Source organism: Talpa europaea (genome assembly GCF_964194135.1).
Source record: "Talpa europaea genome assembly, chromosome: 9".
Classification (NCBI taxonomy): Eukaryota; Metazoa; Chordata; class Mammalia; order Eulipotyphla; family Talpidae; genus Talpa; species Talpa europaea.
The window spans coordinates 3,560,532-3,581,195 of record NC_140076.1 but is presented as its reverse complement, the minus strand read 5'-3'; the positions used below and the strand labels follow the sequence as shown (position 1 = coordinate 3,581,195).

The window sequence follows — 20,664 nt, the reverse complement described above, 5'->3', positions numbered from 1 at the left end:
CAGAATCGGAAAGTACCTGACTTGCACAAGACTTTCTTATCGTGACCTGAGAGTTAGTCACTGTGTCCACACCAGCCTTGGTGTGTGAATTGACCCTTTGTTTGTTGCTTCGGAGTGCCTGTGCTAGGGCAGTGCCGCCCCAGCCTTCCAGATGGGAGAGAGGCGGACTTTGTTTGTGGAGTGAGGAGGCCCTTGTGAAGGGGAAGGTAGAGGAGAGCTGCCCTTTCCTCACAGCGCTCTTCTTGGGCAGATGTGTTAATAGGGAAGAGGGTTTGGAAGTGAGTTCCCTTAAGAGATTAGCCACATGCTTGTGCCCTTCAGGATGTCTGTGGTGTCTGTACAGCCCAGTTTGCAGACTGTGGACCTACAAAATTTTATTTGCAAGCCCCATTTTTGGGCCCACGGAAATCAGTCTTCCCTCCACCCTTCAAAATCTGGGCTGGCCATGCCGAAGGAGCTTGCAAGCCCCCCCACCCCCACCCCCACCTCTTCCAGGATTCAGCCTTGGGCAGTGAACCAGGCCGCACTTTGGTGATTAAGTAATGAATAAATTACTGTCCTTGCCCTGCAGGAGTTTATAATAATCTGAGCTCATATTATAAAACAACAAACACCAACCCCACCCCCCCCATAAATACCAGAATCCTCAGCTAGATTTTGTTATTTAATATGTTAATTAGGCACACGTTTACAGTTTCTTGAAAAATGTTTTGATAACTGGATTTCAACATAGCTGATTTTCTTTGTAATTCCATGTTTTATTTAAGACCCTTAAAAACTGTCTTTAGGAGGAGAGGTTAGGCTTTGTCAGGCTGACTGGAGGGTCCCTGGCACATGGGGGATGAGGACTCCTGTGGGAGCGCTCAGCTTTCCAGATACTGGAGTCAGATTCCAGAGGATTCCAGGTGACAGTTTCAATAAGATGATGGGGGGGTGGGATATGGAGCTGACTCTCAGTGGGGTTGTGGTACAATGACACTGGCTCAGCTGTGGACTGTCAGACCTCAGGCCTGTATAGTCAGGTGTTATCTGAAGGATTCTGGTATCTCTGAAGTCTAGTTTGCAGACAAGCTCTAGGGAATCCTGGAGGAGTCCCCAGGGGTGGGTTCTGAGGGACAAGGACAGTGTCTGCCCCTATTCTACCAAAAGAAATCCCTCAGCCAGAAACTTCTGTTATCTCGAGACCGTGTCTTAACACTTGAGGATGCCCTTGGTTTTATTATTAAGTAATCTGGACCTGTGGCTTCTTAGTTTTTGTTTGGTTTGTTTCTTTAACATCTCAACATTCATTATTTTCTTCCTGGTGCTTTCTGAGGTGGCTGATTTGCTCCACACACCGGGTTCCTTGACTTGAAGCTACAGGGCTGCATTGAGAGCAGGTTCCTCGCGTGCTGCTGACTTTATCTCATTTACAGTATCGCATTTCTGTTGCCATACACTGTGTGATCTGGGCCGCCCCACAGCTCTTTAACAATTAGTAATTGAGCAGGAAGTGTGTTTTTATTACAGTGGCCTTTTGATTTTGATTTTACAATCACGTAGTGTTTAGCAGAGAGCAGAGGTGGGGAAGTGGCTCTCTGAAACACATTTTTGACAGAGAGAAGTCTGTTGTTTCAGCCACTTGGCTATCTGTCAGCGCTTCTCAGACTTCCCCCTTGTGTTGGTTGCCTGGCAACCTGGGGCTGGAGCAATCAAACCGTGGCCAGTGCTTTTCCAAGCCCAGATTGGGAGATGATTTATTGGTGGAACTATAAGCATGGTAAACCCAAGCCTCAGAAATGAGCCTTTTTTTTTTCCTTTTTAAACCAGGAGTTTATACAAACCACATCAAGAAAAATGAAAGAGAAAGACTATCAGTTGGAGGATTTTATTGCAAAAATTTTAAAGAGTAAAAATGTAAACCTATAGTGAACTTGTTATTGTATCTGCCCACATATGTGTAGGTTATTACTTTTACTCTGTTGGATTATCCCCCTGCCCCTCTATTTTAAAATTTTTACTGGAATACTCAACATTGTAAGTTAGTTGTATTTTGGGTTTTTGTTGTTTTTATTTATTTATTTTTTGTAAATTAGCATGCTTGGTATGCCCCTGTCCTTGAGAAACTCAGCCCAAGGAATGTTAGTGGCTTGCCAGGGTCATCTGTGGGCCTTGATAGAAATGGACATAGAACCAGGGCCTGTGACTATGTCGTAGGTGTCACACAGTGAGCAGAGAACGCTGGTTGCTCTTCTCTGGATACCTCAAAATTAGCTGAAAAATGCAAAGCCCCCCAACCCCCATGCTGTGTTAACCGGCCCTTAAGCCTTCCTCTTCCTGTGTATGCTTCTGAGGGGGAGAAAGGGAGAGGTCATCTTACGGTGATTAATTCCAAACTTTCACATTTCTTTTCCCACTTTCTGCTGCTGTCCACTGCCATCACTTGTCCCCCCCCCCCCCAGTTTATAATTATAATCTTTTCAATGAAAATTATCCCACATTGATTTGTTTTTCTAAAAAGTGAATTTTTAAATTTTTATTTATGCACACAAGAGCTGGGGTGTAGGCCAGAGGTGCGGGGGGTGAGAGAATTCACCAGAGACAGAGTGGGGAGCAGAACAGGCAGACTGACTGAAATACACTGCTGAGGGTGTTAGGGGGAAAAGGCTGTCCCAAAGCTAATTCCATACAGGCTCTGTGGACTCCACCCCCACCCCAGGTCAAAGCCAGAGACACTGGGAACTCCAAATCCCATCACCACCAAAGGGAAGGTAGCTGGGACCTGAGGGTGGGGTTAAGCAGCCAGGTGGATACAAAAGGCAGACACGTGGGCTTTGGGGATCCCCCATTTTTGGCTCTCTGCCAGCTCGCAGCGCCGGCCAGCTCTGAGAGTGACTTTGGGTTTCCAGGTCGTCGGATCGGGTAGGACGCATTAAAGACTTTATTTCCCTATTTTCTCCCTGAGTTGTACATTTTCCTTATTTCCTTTTCTCTTGTAAATAAGCCTTTTATGAACCTTTTGTGTGTGTCTGTAGTGGGGTATTCATAAGTCCCTTGTAAGCGCGCGGGTGAGGACCCACAGCCAGGAACCCGTTCAATATCGGGGCTGCTCTATAACAAGGGGAGCAGCTCTTTGGCCCGGGATCAAAATCAGGCCACAGCGGCTAGTGATAGCTTGATAGTGCTGAGACTTTAATGTCAGCAGGGAGGCCCCGATAAAAATGAATTTTAAAGCACTTTTTGAGGTTTCTTCTTCATAGAGTCGTAAATAATTTCTCCAATACTCCATTTCTGGGGGTGGTTGCATGTTGGGGGGGGGGGCCCAGAAGAGCAACCTGACTACGCTTCCTAGCCTAGCCTTTCTTGTTGTAGGATTTTAAGGAAATACATTGGAACTCAAACTCTCCACTCTGCATGCAACCCGATGTATCCAACTGTGTATGTAAATGCCCTATTAGTATGTTTGTATTCCTTATAAATATACAGATCTAATCTGTTTGTGTGTGTAATTTACACACAGCTGTGTTCATGCTCCCTCAATACCAGTGTTTTCAGCAAGAGTGAAGTATCATGGGAGCACTATTGTTCCAAACAAACAAACAAAAAAAAGCAGCCCCCTCAGGGTAGGGCCCATTTCCAGTCTGTGGTCAGGGGACCCTTCTCGAGGGACTCACCTTGTGACAGCCATTCTGCAGGGGCGACATGAGACCAGAAGGGTGCGTGTAATAGAAAACAGTGACCACCCCTTCCCCTGGGCTCTGCTCCTGCCCCAGACATTCCCTAAAGAGATTTTCTCCTTTTGGAAATGCTTTAAAGTGAATAAAGTTGTTGTTGTTGTTGTTTTTTCATAGAGGCATGTTTTTATTTTTATTTATTATATTTGTTTGTTTTGTTTATACATGCAGTGGGTACAGTCAGAAGCGCGGGAGGGGGAGAGAATTCACCAGAGCCAGAGCGGGGAGCAGAGCAGGCAGAAGGACCGAAGTCCACTGCTGAGGGGAGCAGCGGGCGGCAGGAGAGGTCTGCGCGCCATGTGGGATCCTCCTCCGATGGCCGGGGAGCAGCCGGGGATCGAACCGGCGCCGCAGAGGCCGCGGGCAGCTTTGCAACCCAGCGCTCAACCGCTGCGCCACCGGGGAGGCCCTAAAGTGAATAAAGTTAAATTAGGGTCCTGGGGCCCAGTCCTGTTGTTGTGGAGGAGTAACAAAGACCAGGAACCCCTTTTCTCGCTGTGGCTGAAGGTGAAGCCAGTCCCTGACACTGATCAGAGCCTCATTGTCCCCTATTTGGAAAGTGGAGCAGGTCCTGATAACATCTGGATTTGCCTTAATTCTTCTGGAAGATATGTTTCACTTAATTTGAAATAACAGACAGACCCTCGCAATTTTATTTTGTTGGACTATGTGATGCCAGGGTCTATCATTCTAACGGCGTATTTGTTGTACCTGCCAAATAGAAAATTCAGGAGCTTTGGGTGTTTTAGCGTCTTACCAAAAGGAAGCAAGGAGCATTCTAGACCTATGCTGCCCGGTGTGGGGTCACTGGCCGCAGGTGGCCGGTCTGGCACCTGCAGCATGCCGGTTCAGGTCAAGATGGCTGTCTGTGCAATGTATACCCCGAGTTTCCCAAACTGAGTAGGGGGAAGAAGTAAAATATTTCATTAAGAACATCTTGATTGCACATTGAAAGGATATCATTGGGACAAATCAGACAAAGTGTATTATTACATTTAATTTTACATGTTTCTTTTAAAAATATGGCTACTGGAAAGGGAAAGCTTACTGGGGTTCACGCTGTTTCCGTTGGGTACCACTGACTAGACGCCCAGTCAGGCTTTCACAAAAGGCTTCTGCTTCTTTGTCCCTTGTGACTTACAGATGAGCCACATTTCTTTTTCAGTTCTATTTCTCTTTTCTCCTCTCCTGAGATTTACTTTGCAAAAGCAGGTGAACTTGTAAATGACTTAGTTACAAAGCCTTCACAAGGACGCTTGCACAGACTCAACATTGACATCACGGGGAGTAGGAGCCTCTCTTGCCCTTTGGGTTCTGTTACTAGTGTTGCGTTCTTTTTAATATGGGGGTAGCTGGGCAGCTGTAATTGGCAGGAGGTATTAGCTGGCGGTATTTCTACATCTGTTAATGCTGCTGCTTAACTAGCCAGTTCTCATTTGACTTGAAAGTGCGCTGAGGCGTGCTCTGAGCCTCCCCCGGTGGCGAGGCTTCGCTAGGCTTGCAATAGCGCGCGGACCTCAGGGTGCTTGGCGTGGCCGTTTAGACTCAGAGGCATTGACAGGTACACAGAGGATGGCTCAGTGGCCTTTGCCAGCGGGCCCAGTTGACTGGATAAGCCATCCAGCTTGGGGTCATTTTCCCATTAGGCATGTGGTCTTTAAAATTGGAGTAACTTTTATTTGACATTTGAGACCACGTGGAAAGAGCTTACTAGAGCACAGGTGTGTTGAAGATGGAAATCGTCAGCTTCTCTCCTGGTGCTGAGCCTGTATCAGAACATTTTGTGGGTCGTGATTAGACCATCAGAAATTTAACAGTGAACACATCAGGAAACAGCTGAGTTCAGCTGGGGGCAGGTGGGCGAGGAGTCACCCGTGTGGGAAGGCCAAGCCAGTTCACCTCCATGTCATTCCCTGTCATCCAAGCAGTGGTTGCTGGTCACCTGCTTTGTGTCAGGCGCTGCTCTGGTGCTGGGGTGCATGGTGGACAGGCCCCCTTATGCCTGCAGCATATTCTCAGCCGTCATGGCACGTCTCAGCACGTGCTGATGAGAGCGGTCTGCAGAGTAGAGAAGGGTGAGTTGTAGGGAGTGGCAGGGCTGGTGAGCTGTCTGGTCTCATTAGGTTGTTGGTTGGTTGATAAAAACTAAGTTGCCTGACATTGAAAGTTTTTGTAGTTGTTGTGTTAGATCTTGTATCGTTTTCCTGTTGCTACAGAGCAGGTCCCCCCCGCCCCCAATAAAAATTACCCCAACTTAAAGCAAGGATCATTTGCTATTACTCCTAGTTTCTGTGCGGGCAGAATTGAGGAATGAGTGGTTTGACTGTGCAGTTCTGACTTGCGGGCTCTTTCTAAGGCTGTAGTGGGGTGGTGTGGGGCTGGGCCGTCGTGAAGACTCCTCCACTTACAGTTCTGGGCTGGGAAGACTCCAGAGGCCGAGTGCTGGGACCGCTGTGAGCCTGAGGCGGCTCTGTCCTCGTCTCTGGGCACGGTGGCTTTGGCACAGACTTCTTAATATGGTGACTCAGGGCGCCAAAGGCTCGAGGCCAGAGGGAGAGCCAGGCACAAGCTGTGTTGCTTTTTATGTCCTGTCCTTAGAATTTACCTGGTATCACTTCTGTCACATTCTATTGGTCAAGACAGTTGCAAAAGTCCACCCAGATCCAAGGGGAGGGGACAGGGACCCGCCACTGCTAAGTGGAGGAGCATCTTGATCACACGTAGGAACAGCATGTGGGAGGGGATGGAAATAGCCGGTTACAAATAGACAGCTTTTGTGGGCATGCAAGTTTTAAATACTGTATGATCCCTGTCTGTAAAATGAGTGTTTCCAAGAGTTTAGATACCCAGAAACTTGCAACTCAGATTCTCCCTGATTGTACTAACTGACACCCCCATGAGGCAGGGACTGTGGGCATCAGTGCCCCTCTGGGTTCCATTTCTGGAGCTGATCTTACCGGTGGTGGGCTGCCAGTTGGTGAGCTGAATAAAATAGTGAAGAGACCTGGAGCCATCCCTTATCATGGTGGATTGAGGAATAGAAGAATGAGGGTAGAAGAATGATCTCATTAAACTTGACTTCCCTGGTTCTTGTTTTCATGTTCTTCTGCTTCTGCAAGGCTACGAAGGAGAGGAACCAGGTCAGAGGATGCCTATTACTCCTTGTCAGTAACCGGCTACTGAATTTGCTCCTAGAAGACTTCTTTTAGAGATGGACAGGCTTGGGTTTGGGCTTTTGTTCTAAGTACCATTCATTGAGTTTCTTGGGATGTGATCCGAAGCAGGTCTCTTTTGTTAAAACTAGGGTTGATTTAATACTCAAGGTACTAAAGGAATTTCCAGGTAAGGAAGTTGCCAAAACATGTATCAGCAGGGTCTCTTTGGAAAGCATTTAGCCATTCTATTGTCTGCCTTGCTGAGGCCCCCTGTGGTGAGAACAAGAGGTGTCACTGTGGCCACTTTACAGATGGTGGGAGGCCCAGATGCATGAGGAAACTTGAAGTCCAGAGAGAGGCCTAGTTACCCGGAGAGGGATGGAGTTAGTAGTGGCAGAGCTAAGCACTAGGCCAGATTGTTTGTGGAGTGATTTTTCACTTGGACGTATGTATGTGTGTCTATGTAAACTTTCTTTTAGAGGGCTGTTGTTTGAAGAAGTATGATACTCTAAATTTCTATACCAAATTGCAAGCAAGTAATCCTATTTTGAAATCTCATTTACTCCTTAACACTTCCTGATTAGCGACAGATCAGGTCAGGAGATTTCTTTTATCTAAACCTTAGTTTCTTCATCTGTAGAATGGGCCCAGGTCACCTTTCTGGAGAGTGTATTGTGATAATTGGCACATTTGTGTTCCTGCTCCTACCACTGCTGCTCCTCAGAGGCCTGGGGAGCTCAAACACTGAGATACTTCACTCTGGATTCCTGCTCTCTGAATTCAAGAGCAGTTGCCGGGAGGGAGATGTGGTCTAGAACTTCTCAGTATTATCCATGTGGAGATTGTCATGTCCCGAGACTATGGGAAATGTTGCTCAGAACAGAAGGTAGAGATTCAACTAGGGAAAATGCCAGAGCTAGAGAGACATTTGAGAATCATCAGTAAAAATGTGAATAAAATTGTTATCCTGTTTGCTATTTTTAAACTTTTACTAGTTTAATGAAACTGTTAACTAGTCTTGGAATATGCCAGTAAGTACAAGCGCACTTAGAAAGTCGGTCAGCACGCCAGGAGCAGCGTACCAGTCTTAGAAGTCTCACTGTGACTTGCTGGCGTGCCTCCTCCCAGACAAATTGGTTCTAGTGTTATTTATTGAAAAGGTAGTGCCTTGTTTGGCTCACGCTTTCGCGAATGTGTTGAATATTTAGATCCAAAGCAACATCCGTAGTACACTCCCAGCAGGAGTGTGGTGAGTATGGGCGATGAGGATCTGTAGCAGACATGTTTGCTTGCTCACTAGATGAGACGTGCAGGCCTCTCCTCCGTCTGGTCCGCAGGAGCCGCTGCTGAGCAGGTCTGGCTGCTCTGGGGCGTGGGGAAGGGTTTCACTTCTTGTGCCTGGCGCCTGTGCTCTTGTGTCACTTTCCCCACATTCAGGACCTACCTCCCTCTTCTAACCCGCTAGACCTCCGGGACTGCAGAGGGTGGAGGCCTCCTGTTCCCTGCCTGGTGTATGTGCTTAACTTTGTATCTCAGTTGTGGGAGCTGTGCTTTGCTTACTTGCAGATCTGCCTGCTCTTTAGTCCCCTGAGAACCAGTAAGTTATTTACATAAAATTTTGTGCAGAAAACAGGGTAGAACAGAAGGAGCCATTTTCACAGTGGGAATCATTTTAATACCTACAGTGTTTTCCAAACAGTTATGTAAGAGGTCTGAGTAGAAGTCACTTTTCAGAAGTCCTGGTGAGCTTCTGACTGGGATTCACTAGTTAGAATTCACCAGAGGGAGTTAATTTTGAAAGCTCTCAGTCAGGGGCCAACGGGGAGTTGTCTTTTAGCCATTTGTGTCCCAGGGCCCCTCTCTGCCTGCTTCTCCGCTCTGCTGAGACAGAAGCAGCGTGAGGAGCTCTGGCCCTCCTTACTTTATCATAAGAGAGAATGTTACTATATTTTGATCCAATTGTGTTTATTCCTGTAAGTATCTCCCATTTTGAAAGTGTCTTTGTCTAAACACCAGTCAGAATTGCCTTTATGGCACAGAGGAGTAGGCTTGATCTAGAACTTCTGGGTTTAAAGCACATATTCTTAACCTTCTACGAAAAATGAGAAATAGAGTCTTGCAGAGTAACACCCAGGCTTACCATAGAGCCATCGGCTCGCGGTTTCCGAGCCCGCAGATGAGTGTTCTCTACCAGGAATTCGCAGGTGGGCACTCGGGATGGCCATGAGGGTCAGCTCAACCAGGGAAAACCGTAGCAAGTTGTCCCACACTGGGGCATATTTATGTGATGTGATAAAGATGCTAATTATCTCCACAACGGCAACTGTGTTCTAGTATAGCAATGAGCAAGTTAGCCTGTTGTACATCCTAGATTTGCACCATTTTTGGCAAAAGGAACTTCAGTAAACAATATAAGAACTGTAGCACAGTCCCAAGCTCAGCTGTGAAACCGGACACAATCTCTGTCATGAATTTGTTCTTCGCATATTTGGATCTCACTTGGTCGTGGAGATTCGGCAACAGAACAGGACTTGTCTGGGCCCTTAGACTATCCAGAAGCAGCACCGGAGAAGCAAGGGCCAGTGCTTCCAGACCCTCAGCTCAGGGCCCCCAGAGTGACTGGCCTGCAAGTCCCAGCAGCATAAAGACCCTGGAGGAGACGAGGGTGAGCCCCAGGAGCAGTGTCCACAAGATTGGCTTTTAAGTGGGCACCATCTTTCTCCTCCATCCCATGGCATCCCGGCATGCCTATAAAGTGTCTTTCTGGCGGCAGGAACAGAAAAGCTAAGGCGCACAGAAACAGCTCATTATTTCAGCACTGCAAATGCTGGATTTTAGCTCAACGACTACAAGGCTGTAGAGAAACAGACTGACTGTCTGTGAACTTCTATTTGGAAGCTTCGATATCAGCAGTACTGTCTGTAAGTTGATAGTGTTAATTATCGAAGTCTTTAAAATGTGAAGGTCTTCATTTGAAGGGAGATGAATCAAAAGAGAAAAGAATGGTGCAGTCCGCACACCGACCTCTTCCACTTGTGGGCCGCGAGCGCTGGGCTTGGCTTTGTTTCGTTTTAAAGGCTACTCTGCATTTCTGGTAAACCACAAGGTAAAGGGTGGCCTCTGAGAAGCAGATGTTTTGCCAGTTTTGAGGCCTTGTGGCTTTCCATGGAGAAGTAACAGTACAGGCCACATGAAGCTTTTACTTCCTCTCCCCCCCCCCACCCCCCAGCCCCCTTGTGAGGCCAGCAGGGCTCTGCACTTGCAGCGTCATCACTGGTGCTCGTGGGCTGCCGTGGCCTGTGCTTACCAGCAGACATCAGACACCTTTCTGCATGTCACAGCCATGTCCATGAGGCAGTCAGGCCAGTGTGCCCAGCGGGCTTAGAAGTAGTAGTGAGAACCTCGGAGGCTGTTTAGAGCCAACGCAGCATGGAGATCAGACTGCAGTGGTTTGGAGGCCGTGAGGTGTGCTGGAGCCCAGCACAGCCCTTAACGTTAGCTTTTCAGGCTTCCCACCCTGACCACCCTGTCCAGGCCCGTGTCACCTCGTGACCTGTTTCACATACAGATCAAAAACGAGGGTGCACTGCCTGCCGAGTGCTGTAGGGCGGCGTCGTGCTATAAAGTTGGGTTCCTCTCGTCAACAGTGTGGACTCCGGGGAACTGAGGCCTTACACAAATAAATAAAGGCCAGACCGATGGGCGGGGATGGTCAGGGAAGTTTCATTTCGGGGTGGGAGGGACTTGAGCTTGGGTTTAAGGTAACCCGAAGGATGTGAGGTAAGCTGCGGAGAGGAGAAGAAAAGATATCCCAGAGTCCAGACAGGGGCGCAGTGTGGGCCAGTTGGCATTTATGGGCAACAGGCTGGAAAGGTAGGCAGGGGCGGGATTCTTGGAGGGCCTTGAATTCAGAGCTGTGCGGTGGGAACACCGATCTGAAGAGGTCAGAGAGCTGTTATTAGGTGTGGGCTCAGGGGCAGGGGACTCAGGGTGGAACCTGTGGTTCCGAGGGATTCCTTGGCAGAAGCTTGTAAATGACTGGTGTGGAGATGGATTAATAGGGTGCCTAGTGGGAGGGTGGGGCAGGGCTTTGCCCAGGACTGGCGCTAGAATGGGCGGAAAAGGATGGCTTTGGAAGATCCAAAGAGGGAATACTGAGGGCTTGGTGGTTAGGTGGTGGCCAGTAGAAGGGGCAGAGTCACAAAAGATTCCATGACTGAAAGCAGTCACTTCCGAGGACTCTTTGCTCTGTTTGCCCAGTGTGGCAGTGCAGGGTGTGGAATTTGGAGTTTGGGTTTGAATTTGACCTGTGCAGGGAGTTGGGTGACTTGGCCTGTTTACTTAACTGCCTCTACCTCAGCCTCCTTGTCTGAGAAACGTAGACAGTAATAGTACTTCCTTCGAGGCTATGGAGGTTTCTTGGTTACATCTGCCAGGCTCCTGGCATGGAGAGGCAGTTACAACCATTCACTGACTGGATGGTGTTCAGAGGATTGCATCATAGGTCGCTGAACAAGGACCTGAACTTCTGTCTCCCAGCTCCGCCACCGTCTCTGATGTCCCCCGCTCAGCCTTCCTCTCATGCTGCCTGGTTGTATCGCCCCTCCTAGTGAGCCTGTGTGTCCGTTGGCATCAGGCCCAAGTTCAGGTTGCACGGTCCTGGCCTTCCACCCTCTGACTCATGCCAGATCACCCACCTCTCCTGTAACCTACTCCCCATTCTCCCTGTGCCTTTGGTGAAAGCCTTTCCAACCCTCTGCCCCCACAGATGCCTGCCCGGCCGCCCTTCCTGGTCTGGCGGGTCTCCCTGACTGGTAGGGGCTTCTGCACTGCTCAGATGTCTGGCTCCTGCGCTACGCTTCACCCCGTTGCTGCGCTTTACCCTGATGGCGCTTAGCTAAGCCATGGCCTGGTGTGTTTTGTAATGACTTCACACACATTAACTTACCTACTAAAAATGAATCAATAAAAAGGTCCATGATAATGTGGTTTTTTATTTTTTTAATTACTCCAGTGCTAAGTCTCCATAAATCCCTAAGTTCTTCAGGAGTGGTTAAGGAGCATGCATGCTGATGGCAGGCTTGAGTGGCCCCGAAGTGCGGCACCTCCTCGCGCCACCGCCACACCTGCGCTCGCTCAACAGCCTCGTCAACTGCTCTCTCCATTGCTGCCTGTCTGCCCCTGACCCATGTTCTAAGTCCCTATGCCATGGGGCCAGTCCTTTTCTAGTCTTTTCATGGGCCACTCAAGCATAAACTTCTTTGCTGGCCTACAGTTAGGACCTGAGCTCTGCAGCCTGGCTTCAGAGGCTCTCTGCAACTTGATCTCTCCTGCCTTTTCAGTCTTATCTGCTGGCAATCCATTCTGCACACTCTGTCTTCTTTGCAGTTCCCAGAATGCCCTCCATGCCCTTCCTGGCTGACTCCTGGCCTTGAAGCCTTGCTGGAGCCCACCTGACAGGCTCCTGCTCTTCCTCCTTAACTTCCTCCAAGACTTGGGCAGAGTAAGTGGCTTCCCTCTCCTAGCCCCACCCACCGCCCTTTGTTTCTTTGCAGCTTTTCTTACAGGCGCACACAGTGTCCCTTTCCTGGCCGTGGCGGGTCAGGCCTGAGCTTCTTGAGGGCAGGGCAGCCTTGCTCCTGTCTGCGCGACCCGCGGAGGTGCCAGGCAGCAGCCCAGGGTGCGTGTCGCTCCTCGGAGCGGCAAAGGTCACTCTTCCTGACTAGGAGAGCTTGCTGCTTTCTTGCGCCTTGACAGAGTTTTCCCTTGAACTATGAATTATTTTGAAAACTGACAGTGATGAGTCATATCTCAGAAAGGGGCGAGATCTGAAAATGCAGAGCCTCCAGGAATGGAGGAGGAGGCTGCGGCTCGGCCCTGCGGGCCGCGTCCGGCTCTCGCTGAATTCGCGCGGCCGGTCGGGGCGCGGGCAGGGGCGGGACTCCCTCCCGGGGGGCAGCTGATTTATCGGCTGGGCAGCTTCCGCGGCGCTGTCGCTGGGAAGCGGCGCCCGGCGAGGTGCAGCTCCTGCCCGGGCCGGGCGGGCGCGGCCGCCACCACCCCGGCCGGAAGGGACGGCGGCCGCCGGGCCCGGCCCCCGCGTGGCGGCCCGAGACGGTGGGGCGCGGGGGGCGCGGGCGCGGGGGGGCCGGGCCGGGCGCCGGGGGAGGCGCGCGGGGCCGGGAGGTGCCGGGCGGGGCGGTCGCGGCCCGGCGGGCGCGCGGCGATCCAGGCCGCCTTTTGCAGCCGCCCGCGGCCGCGCCGGGCCCGCCGCCTCCCCGCCCCCCGCGGCGGCCCCAGCCCCGCGCCCCGCGCCCCGCGCCGCGGTCACACGCCGAGCGCCCGCCCCGCCGCCCGCGCTTTGTGGCGCCGCCGCCGAGGGCAGCGCGGCCTCCGCGCCGGTGCTCGCGGCCTGCGGCTGCCGCCCGCGCCGCGCCGCGCCGGGCCGGGCCGGGCCGGGCCCCGAGGTGGGACCCGCCGGGCCGAGGGCGGGGGGGGGGCCGCGGCGGGCCGGGCCGGGCCGGGCCGGGCCGGGCGGGGCGCGGGCGGCTTCTCCCGCGGGGGCGGCGCGGAGCCCGCGGAGCGCGCGGAGGGGCGGGGGCTGCGCCCGCGGCCGCCCTGCGGAGAGGGGCGCCGGGAGCGGGGGCGCCGGGAGCGGGGGCGCCGGGAGCGGGGGCGCCGGGAGCGGGGGCGCCGGGGAGCGGGCGGCGGGGAGCGGGCGGCGGCCTGCGGGTCCGGCGGGCTCGGACGGGCCCGGACGGCGGGTCCTTCCCCGGCGCCCCCCGCCCGCGGGGAGGCCTGAGGGGCGCGGGGCCGGCGCCCCGGTCTCGGTCCCGGTCCCGGTCCCGGCCCGGCAGGACCCGTCAGGCGCGCGCGGGCGGCCCCGCTGGGGCAGAGCAGAGCAGGGCGCCCGGCGGCGACATCCTGTTTGCTGTTTGTTTTCAACACCCGCTCGTCTCTTCCCACAGAAGCGCTTCGTGAAGGGGCTGCGGCAGTACGGGAAGAACTTCTTCAGGATCAGGAAGGAGCTGCTGCCCGGCAAGGAGACGGTGAGCGCCCGGCTGCGCGCGACTCCCCGAAAGGCTCCCGGCCCCCCCTGCCCTGCCCTGCCCTGCCCTCCCCTTCCCTCCCCTTCCCTCCTCTTCCCTCCCCTGCCCTCCCCTCCCCTCCCCTGCCCTGCCCTCCCCTCCCCACCCCTGTCCTGCCCTCTCCTCTCCTGCCCTCCCCTGCCCTGCCCTCCCCTCCCCACCCCTTCCCGCCCGCTCATGGTTTCTGTCGCGGGGCAGATGATGCTTCTTCGCCCCGGTAAGAAAATGGGCTTTCGTCATAAGAACAGAATAGCCCGGGTTTGGGTTTTGGGGTGCGGGAGAGCCCTGTGGAGTGTTGTTATCTAATGACAGTGACTGACGCGGACGGCATTGTCGCTGGTGTAAGTTACCGGCGAGCTGCCCTGGAGCCCCTGGAGCGGGGGTGCGGGGACTGCAGCTCGCAGTGTTGGGCTCTGCCCGGACGTCGCCTTCCCCTACTGTCGGGATCTGAACGGTGGCGCGGACGCGCCCGTTGTCCGGGCCTGGAAGTTTGCAGGTTTCACTGGACAGTCACCCCAGGATTTTCATACATTGCGCAAACGAAGCTTTTGGCAGCTTGTTTAATGCTTCACGAGACAGAGTCAGACGTGATGGCTAGGCTGACAGCCCGCTGTGAGAGTTTGCTGAGAAAACTTCAGAGTGAGGTTAGGTGAAGAGAATCACCAGCAACTGACTCCGTTTCATTGACCTATAATTTCCTACAGGTGGGGGGGGGGGGGGATCTTGCTTCTTAACTGGGGCGGGCGGGACCAAGGCCAGCCCAGTAACAGGAAGTGCTTTTGAGGCCTTGGTCTCCCTGGACTTTGAACGGCCCTTATTTTCCCTGGGGAAGAGGCCTTGATGAAGAATATCCATTATAAAAGCGGCGAATTGTTTTGGTTTCACTTGGTTTTTGTTTTTCTGATTGTGTTCATTGATTTCCTCTTATTTAATTTTAGTTCTTTTGTTTTTTTGTAATGAGCTGTTTCTGAATACTTTCTCTGGGTAGTGGGGAAGAAGCATGCTGAGGTTTCATAAATTGATGGCTGGTATCAGGCATAAGTGAACTTTTAATATTTATCGTACATCTAAATAGGGTAAGATGAGTCATTTTGGGAAGTGTTCAAAAAAGGGAACTGTTGATAGAGATTAAACTAAAATCTCGCGTAGTCTATAATAATCTTTATTGCTCTTTCAAGAACAGATGGGAACGAGGTATCGAATGTGGCACAGTAAAAAGAAATGCTTCAAGTTTTCTGAGGATTTCGGTTGTTTGTGGTCTGATGTGTACTTTGAAGGCTAACGTGGAATTTTGGTTTGGCCAAACTGGGGTGAAAGTAAAAGAGCCGTGAGCAGATGTGACTGTGATGGGCAGGTCAGCATCTCGGGCTCAGGTTGTATTGTCCTCTAACAGATGCAAACCATGAGCAATTTGATACAAGAAATTGCTCAACACTTGTTTTGTCTTTGTTTTAAAAAGTAAACGTTTAATAACACGATTAAGGCTTGAATTTAAAATCCACTGTCATGCATTTGGAAATGCCAGTTTATCCAGCTTTTTATCTCCCTAGCAGAAACCGCCGTGAATCACTTTTGACCTGGGTGAGGGTCTGCTCACCTTCCTGCCAGCTCCTGCTTGTCACCTGTCCTACTCGTGATGTCTTCCATAGAAGGGATCTCAGTAAACCTACCCTTTGGTCTGATTCTTGGGCTTTTCCCAGCACCTCTTTCTTTCTTTTTCTTTTTTTTTTTTTTTTTAAAGATTTATTTATTTATTTATACGAGCACTGGGTACAGTCAGAAGCGCGGGAGGGTGAGAGAATTCACCAGAGCCAGAGCGGGGAGCAGAGCAGGCAGAAGGACCGAAGTACACTGCTGAGGGGACCAGCGGGCAGCAGGAGAGTTCTGCGTGCCATGTGGGATCTGCTGCACCTCCCCCTGCAGTGACCTTTAGGGCTAACCGTCCCTAGGTCCAGCTGGGCAACCAGCGCGGCCTCATCGTCTACTGCTGTGCTGGTCTGCGGCAGGGATCCTCCTCCGGTGGCCGGGGAGCAGCCGGGGATCGAACCGGCGCCCCAGAGGCTGCGGGCAGCTTCGCTAACCCAGCGCTCAACCTCTGCGCCACGGGGGAGGCCCCCAGCACCTCTTTCTTGAGCCCCCCACACCTCTGCTGCTCTGGCACGCAGCAGCCGTCTTGTCTCCAACATACTTCTGGTCATTGCAGTGAGTAGGAAAGTTGTTTGCAGCACCGGAGGATTATCCTGGTGGACATTGGCCAAACCTTTCTGGTGCCCTGCTGTCTTTGGCACGGGAATGGGGGAGTCGGGCGCTAGGGTAAATTTCTAAGTATTTTCATCAGCTGGGAGAAGCATTCATCTTACATTTTCCTTGGTTATCAACATAGCCAAGCTAATCATTTACACCACACGGGGAAGGGAGGCCAAAGGTTATTTTTCATCTTTGCTGCAGAAGGTGAGCAAATTGGGAGGTACGTATGTTTTTGGGTCAAATCATCCTTGGCAGAAATCATCATGGGGTCATGCCCCTCTTTTTTTATAGCAAATCTCTCTAAACTAGGTATTTTCCACATTCTCTTCTGTTTACCAGACCTATTAACTCATTTCTTTGCTGTTCTCCACTGACTTTGAAACTTCAGAAGGGCCTCAGCATCCAAAAGAACACGCCTGGTTGCGTGGGCGTGAGGGCAGCGGTCTGTGTTCTATTCCTGGCCTCACCAGTAGCTCTCTGCTGGGTGAGCTCTTCACCCTGCCATCTACTCCAGTTTCCCTTTGGGAAGTTCAGGTCTAATCCTGAGTATCTTCTGCATGCTCCAGTCTTTATAAAATGTTTGCACATTGGGCTTTCACTGCCTGAGGGCAAAGTGGTGGTTCTTGCCTCATGCCAGTTCACAGGCTTTGGGCCTCAGGCCGTTTATAAATGGGGCAGTCCTTCCTATCCCTTAAATTCTTTCGGAATTAACATGAAATGATATGACAAAATGCAGCATGATTTTTCATTTGTAAATGTATTGAACCTGTTTAAAAAGAATTACCTGTTGTCCTTAATCCATATTTCCAAAAACCCCTTTAATTCAAAAACTAGGGGCGACTGAAGACCTTGATTAAAAGATGTGTTTCCTACCTCAGTGCTTTGGTGAAGTGGCTCATTCCTACCAGTTGGTTCAGTGTGTCCATGCAGGCCACAGTTCCTGGTGACGTGGGTACTGACAGGCTTCCTAGCTCTTGGTTTATGGGATTTATTACACAGGAGCTTGGCTTTACTCTGAACACTGCTGCCTGCTGAAGTGGGGGTGGTGGCTGTGACCGTGAAAAACCAGCTGTTTATAGAGGTTTAATTGAGTGGGTACTGTGTGTTAACCTCATGCTACTCTGAGAATTAACTGCAGTTCAGATGTTTTACGTAACATGATCGTGCAACCACCTGTATTTGTGCAGTCCTGTAGCTCATTATCTCTCTCCCCATTCGCCTTTCTCAGTAACTATTTGCCTCCTTCAAGTTGCTTATAAGATATATAATCAGCAGTAAAATATGGTGAAGAGTCTTTGATGAGCATCTCCTTGTGCTGTTCATCTCCCTCACGGCGCTGTTGGGCCTAAACCACAGCGGAGTCTGTGGTGGGGCATGTTTGTGTAAATTAGAGTCAGTGCCCTGTAGCTGAGCTGCTGAGAAGATGGGGAACTGGGCCTCTTGGGTTCTGCTTTGCGCACTGCCACACAGCCGCGGGTCGATGGACTAGATGTTAAGATAATGCCCCCCAGAGTAGATGATTGAAAAGTTGAACTTAATTACCAAGAAGGGAACCCATGTTGTGAATAATATAAAGTCATGGCATGGCTGTTTCAAAAGTGATTTTTCACTTTATTTTTATACACATTGTGGTTTTCGTCAACATCCTGAGACAATTCCTTCGGTGGCAGTGGCATGTCTTTCATGCTGAGAACATGTCTGTGTTGTCTGAACCGAAGACTTGCCTTGTCTGGCATGGGGTATTTGTCCCTTGGGTCCGGGCAGGCCTTTGTGTCACTCTGCCCACTGTTGTTACCCAGCCACATTCTGCTGGCGTCGACCACATGCAGTGCTCCCACAGCGACCTGTCCAGTGCAGCTGACATTGGGGGACAGGCAGTTTGATCTGCCCTGACTGGGTAGAGAGCAGAGGTCCTCCAGAGCGGTTGGCCTCAGCAGGGAGGGGGAAAGGCGCACACGCTTCACGGTCTGTCTCATCTCTTCAGCGGTGATTTTGGCACCTGACCCAGTAGAGGTTGAGCTCGCGTTGCTTGTAAACCCAGTTGTCGACATGTTAACATTTACTATACTAGAAACTCACTTTCACCCACTGCCACTTTCAGAACTGAACATTCTGTGTGGTTTGAGTTTTCAAATTTTGTGTATTCATTGAGCACTGTAAAGGCGTGGGAGGTGTGCAAAGTACAATGAGGTGCTCTCTAAGCCCGGCAGGGAGGGCTCTTCCACGGGGGAAGGTGTCCCTTTTGCATGCCTGTGTGTTTGGCAGTGTGTGCTGCCAAAATAGGACCCTGGTGGTGTTCAAGCCTGACAGGAGCTTCTGGAAGGCTGATGGAGCCTGTGGTGTTTGAACTGAGCTTTGAAGGAAGGAGACAGATTTTGATAGCCCATGCTTGGGAGAATGGAGCAAGCGACTTTTCAGCTGTAGGAAACACATGGACACAGGAAATTGCAGAACGTGCCCAGCAAGTATGTGAGTGTGGTTGGAGAGAAGGTTCCATGAGCTGAGGCCCTCAGACTTGGGCCAGAATTATGGCTTGGTGAGAGATGGACCTTGGGAGACTGGCATTTGCTCCAGGAGTGCTTGTGGGAGGCCATTGTAAGCTTTTAAGAAGAGAAGTGAGCCTTTGAGCTGAGCTACATGAGCAAGATGGAAACCAGAGAGAAGGTTCTTGTAATAATTCAGTCTTGACATAAGACAGAAAATAGGGCGTTGAGAGTGATTTATGGAAATGGAGATCAGCCTTTTATCTTGATTTTACGCTGTTGAAAATAGGTTCCTTTTTTGAATGGGTTCAGGAGCTCAGGGAAAGGTTTAGGTGTTTTGGGTTTTCTTTAGCTTTGGGGTGATGGGGTGAGATTTAAAATTTTAATTTGAAACAAAATACAAAAATCAGTCACCTTAGTTACATTTCTGGGAATGAATTCTATTAAATATGTACGTAACAACTGAATAGTAATTATTTGTTCCTCCAGGCAAAGTATCTCTTGCATGGAGTGTATTTCCCCAGCAAATAACTACTATTGTTGAGAAAAAGCTTTAAGGCTGAGTAATCAAAAGTCTGTTAATATTAAGAGGTTAAAAATGACTAGCATTCAGTATGGGCTTCCAGCAGGAGTTTATTTAACTTTAGATATAACCTTAGATAAGCGGTTTTCTAGCCTCATTAATGCTAAATGTAATGTTACATAACAAAGTGTGGCCTTCCGAAGTAGTTTGATATTATGGAGGACACAGATCCAGTTCTACCACATAAGGATACTTCCTGAGCCTGGTGTTCAGAGCCCTCTCTAGGGGCTGTGTGTCCTTGCTGCTCCCGGCCTGGACCTGTGGATACCACAGACTCTGGGCTCCAGTCCGTTCCTTCTGAACCAGAATCTGCCTGGATTGTTGGAATACAGGGTGAAGTTTAAAAAGTTTTAAGGACCTCCCCGGTGGCACAGCGGGTTGAGCGCCGTGCTGTGAAGATGTCTGCACCTCTGCAGCGCCGGTTCAATTCCCAGCCGGGCAGGAAGAAAAACCCACATGGCGCGGTAGACCTCTCCTGCCTTGCCCGCTGTGCCCCTCTGCAGCGTCTTCTGTCAGTCTGCCTGTTCTGCTCCCCACTCTGGCTCTGGTGAGTTCTCTCACCCTTCCACGCCTCTGGTCTGTATCCCCAGTGCCTGTATAAATAAATCTTTTTTTTTTTTTTTTTAAGATGTATTTATTGGGCCTCCCCGGTGGCGCAGCGGTTGAGCGCTGGGTTGTGAAGCTGCTCGCAGCCTCTGCAGTGCCAGTTTGATCCCCGGCTGCTCCCCGGCCACCGGAGGAGGGTCCCACATGGTGCGCAGACCTCTCCTGCCGCCCACTGCTCCCCTCAGCAGTGTGCTTTGGTCCTTCTGCCTGCTCTGCTCCCCGCTCTGGCTCTGGTGAATTCTCTTGCCCTCCCGCGCTTCTGACTGTACCCAGTGCTTGTATAAATAAATAAAAAAAAATAAATCTTAAAAAAAAAAAAAGATGTATTTATTTATTTATACAAGCAATGGGTACAGTCAGAAGCGCGGGAGGGTGAGAGAATTCACCAGAGTCAGAGTAGGGAACAGAGCAGGCAGAAGGACCAAAGAACACTGCTGAGGGGAGCAGTGGGCGGCAGGAGAGGTCTGCGCGCCATATGGGACCCTAGCCGGTGGCCGGGGAACGAACCACCGCGCCACTGGGGAGGCCCAATAAATAAATCTTTAAAAAAAAAAATTCAAAATCATTAAATGTTTAAAAAAATTTTTTTTAAAAGCTAAAGCTCTCCGTCACATTCCTTCTTAAAATAACAATGTTTCTATTCTATTTAGTCTGTAAATTTGTTCACTGTTGGGCTTGATTTTGTTTTTCAAGTTATTATGAAGCACCTCAAACATGCAGCAGAGTATCTGGGCCTGTTGTCATGACCAGGAACAGAGTGTCTTCCCATTCCCACTCCCCTGCCCCGTT

General features: G+C 50.8%; 1 protein-coding gene across 1 annotated transcript in view; it reads left to right on the top strand.

Moving 5' to 3' along the window:
* RERE (arginine-glutamic acid dipeptide repeats) overlaps positions 1 to 20,664 on the top strand; it is a gene marked incomplete at both ends in the record, with an annotated part of 222,822 nt that overhangs the window by 158,357 nt on the left and 43,801 nt on the right. Inside the window, one exon of the mRNA XM_084243550.1 lies at positions 13,837 to 13,917. Within this exon, the coding sequence (XP_084099676.1) occupies positions 13,837 to 13,917 (81 nt within the window). The remainder of the gene's footprint in view (positions 1 to 13,836; positions 13,918 to 20,664) is intronic.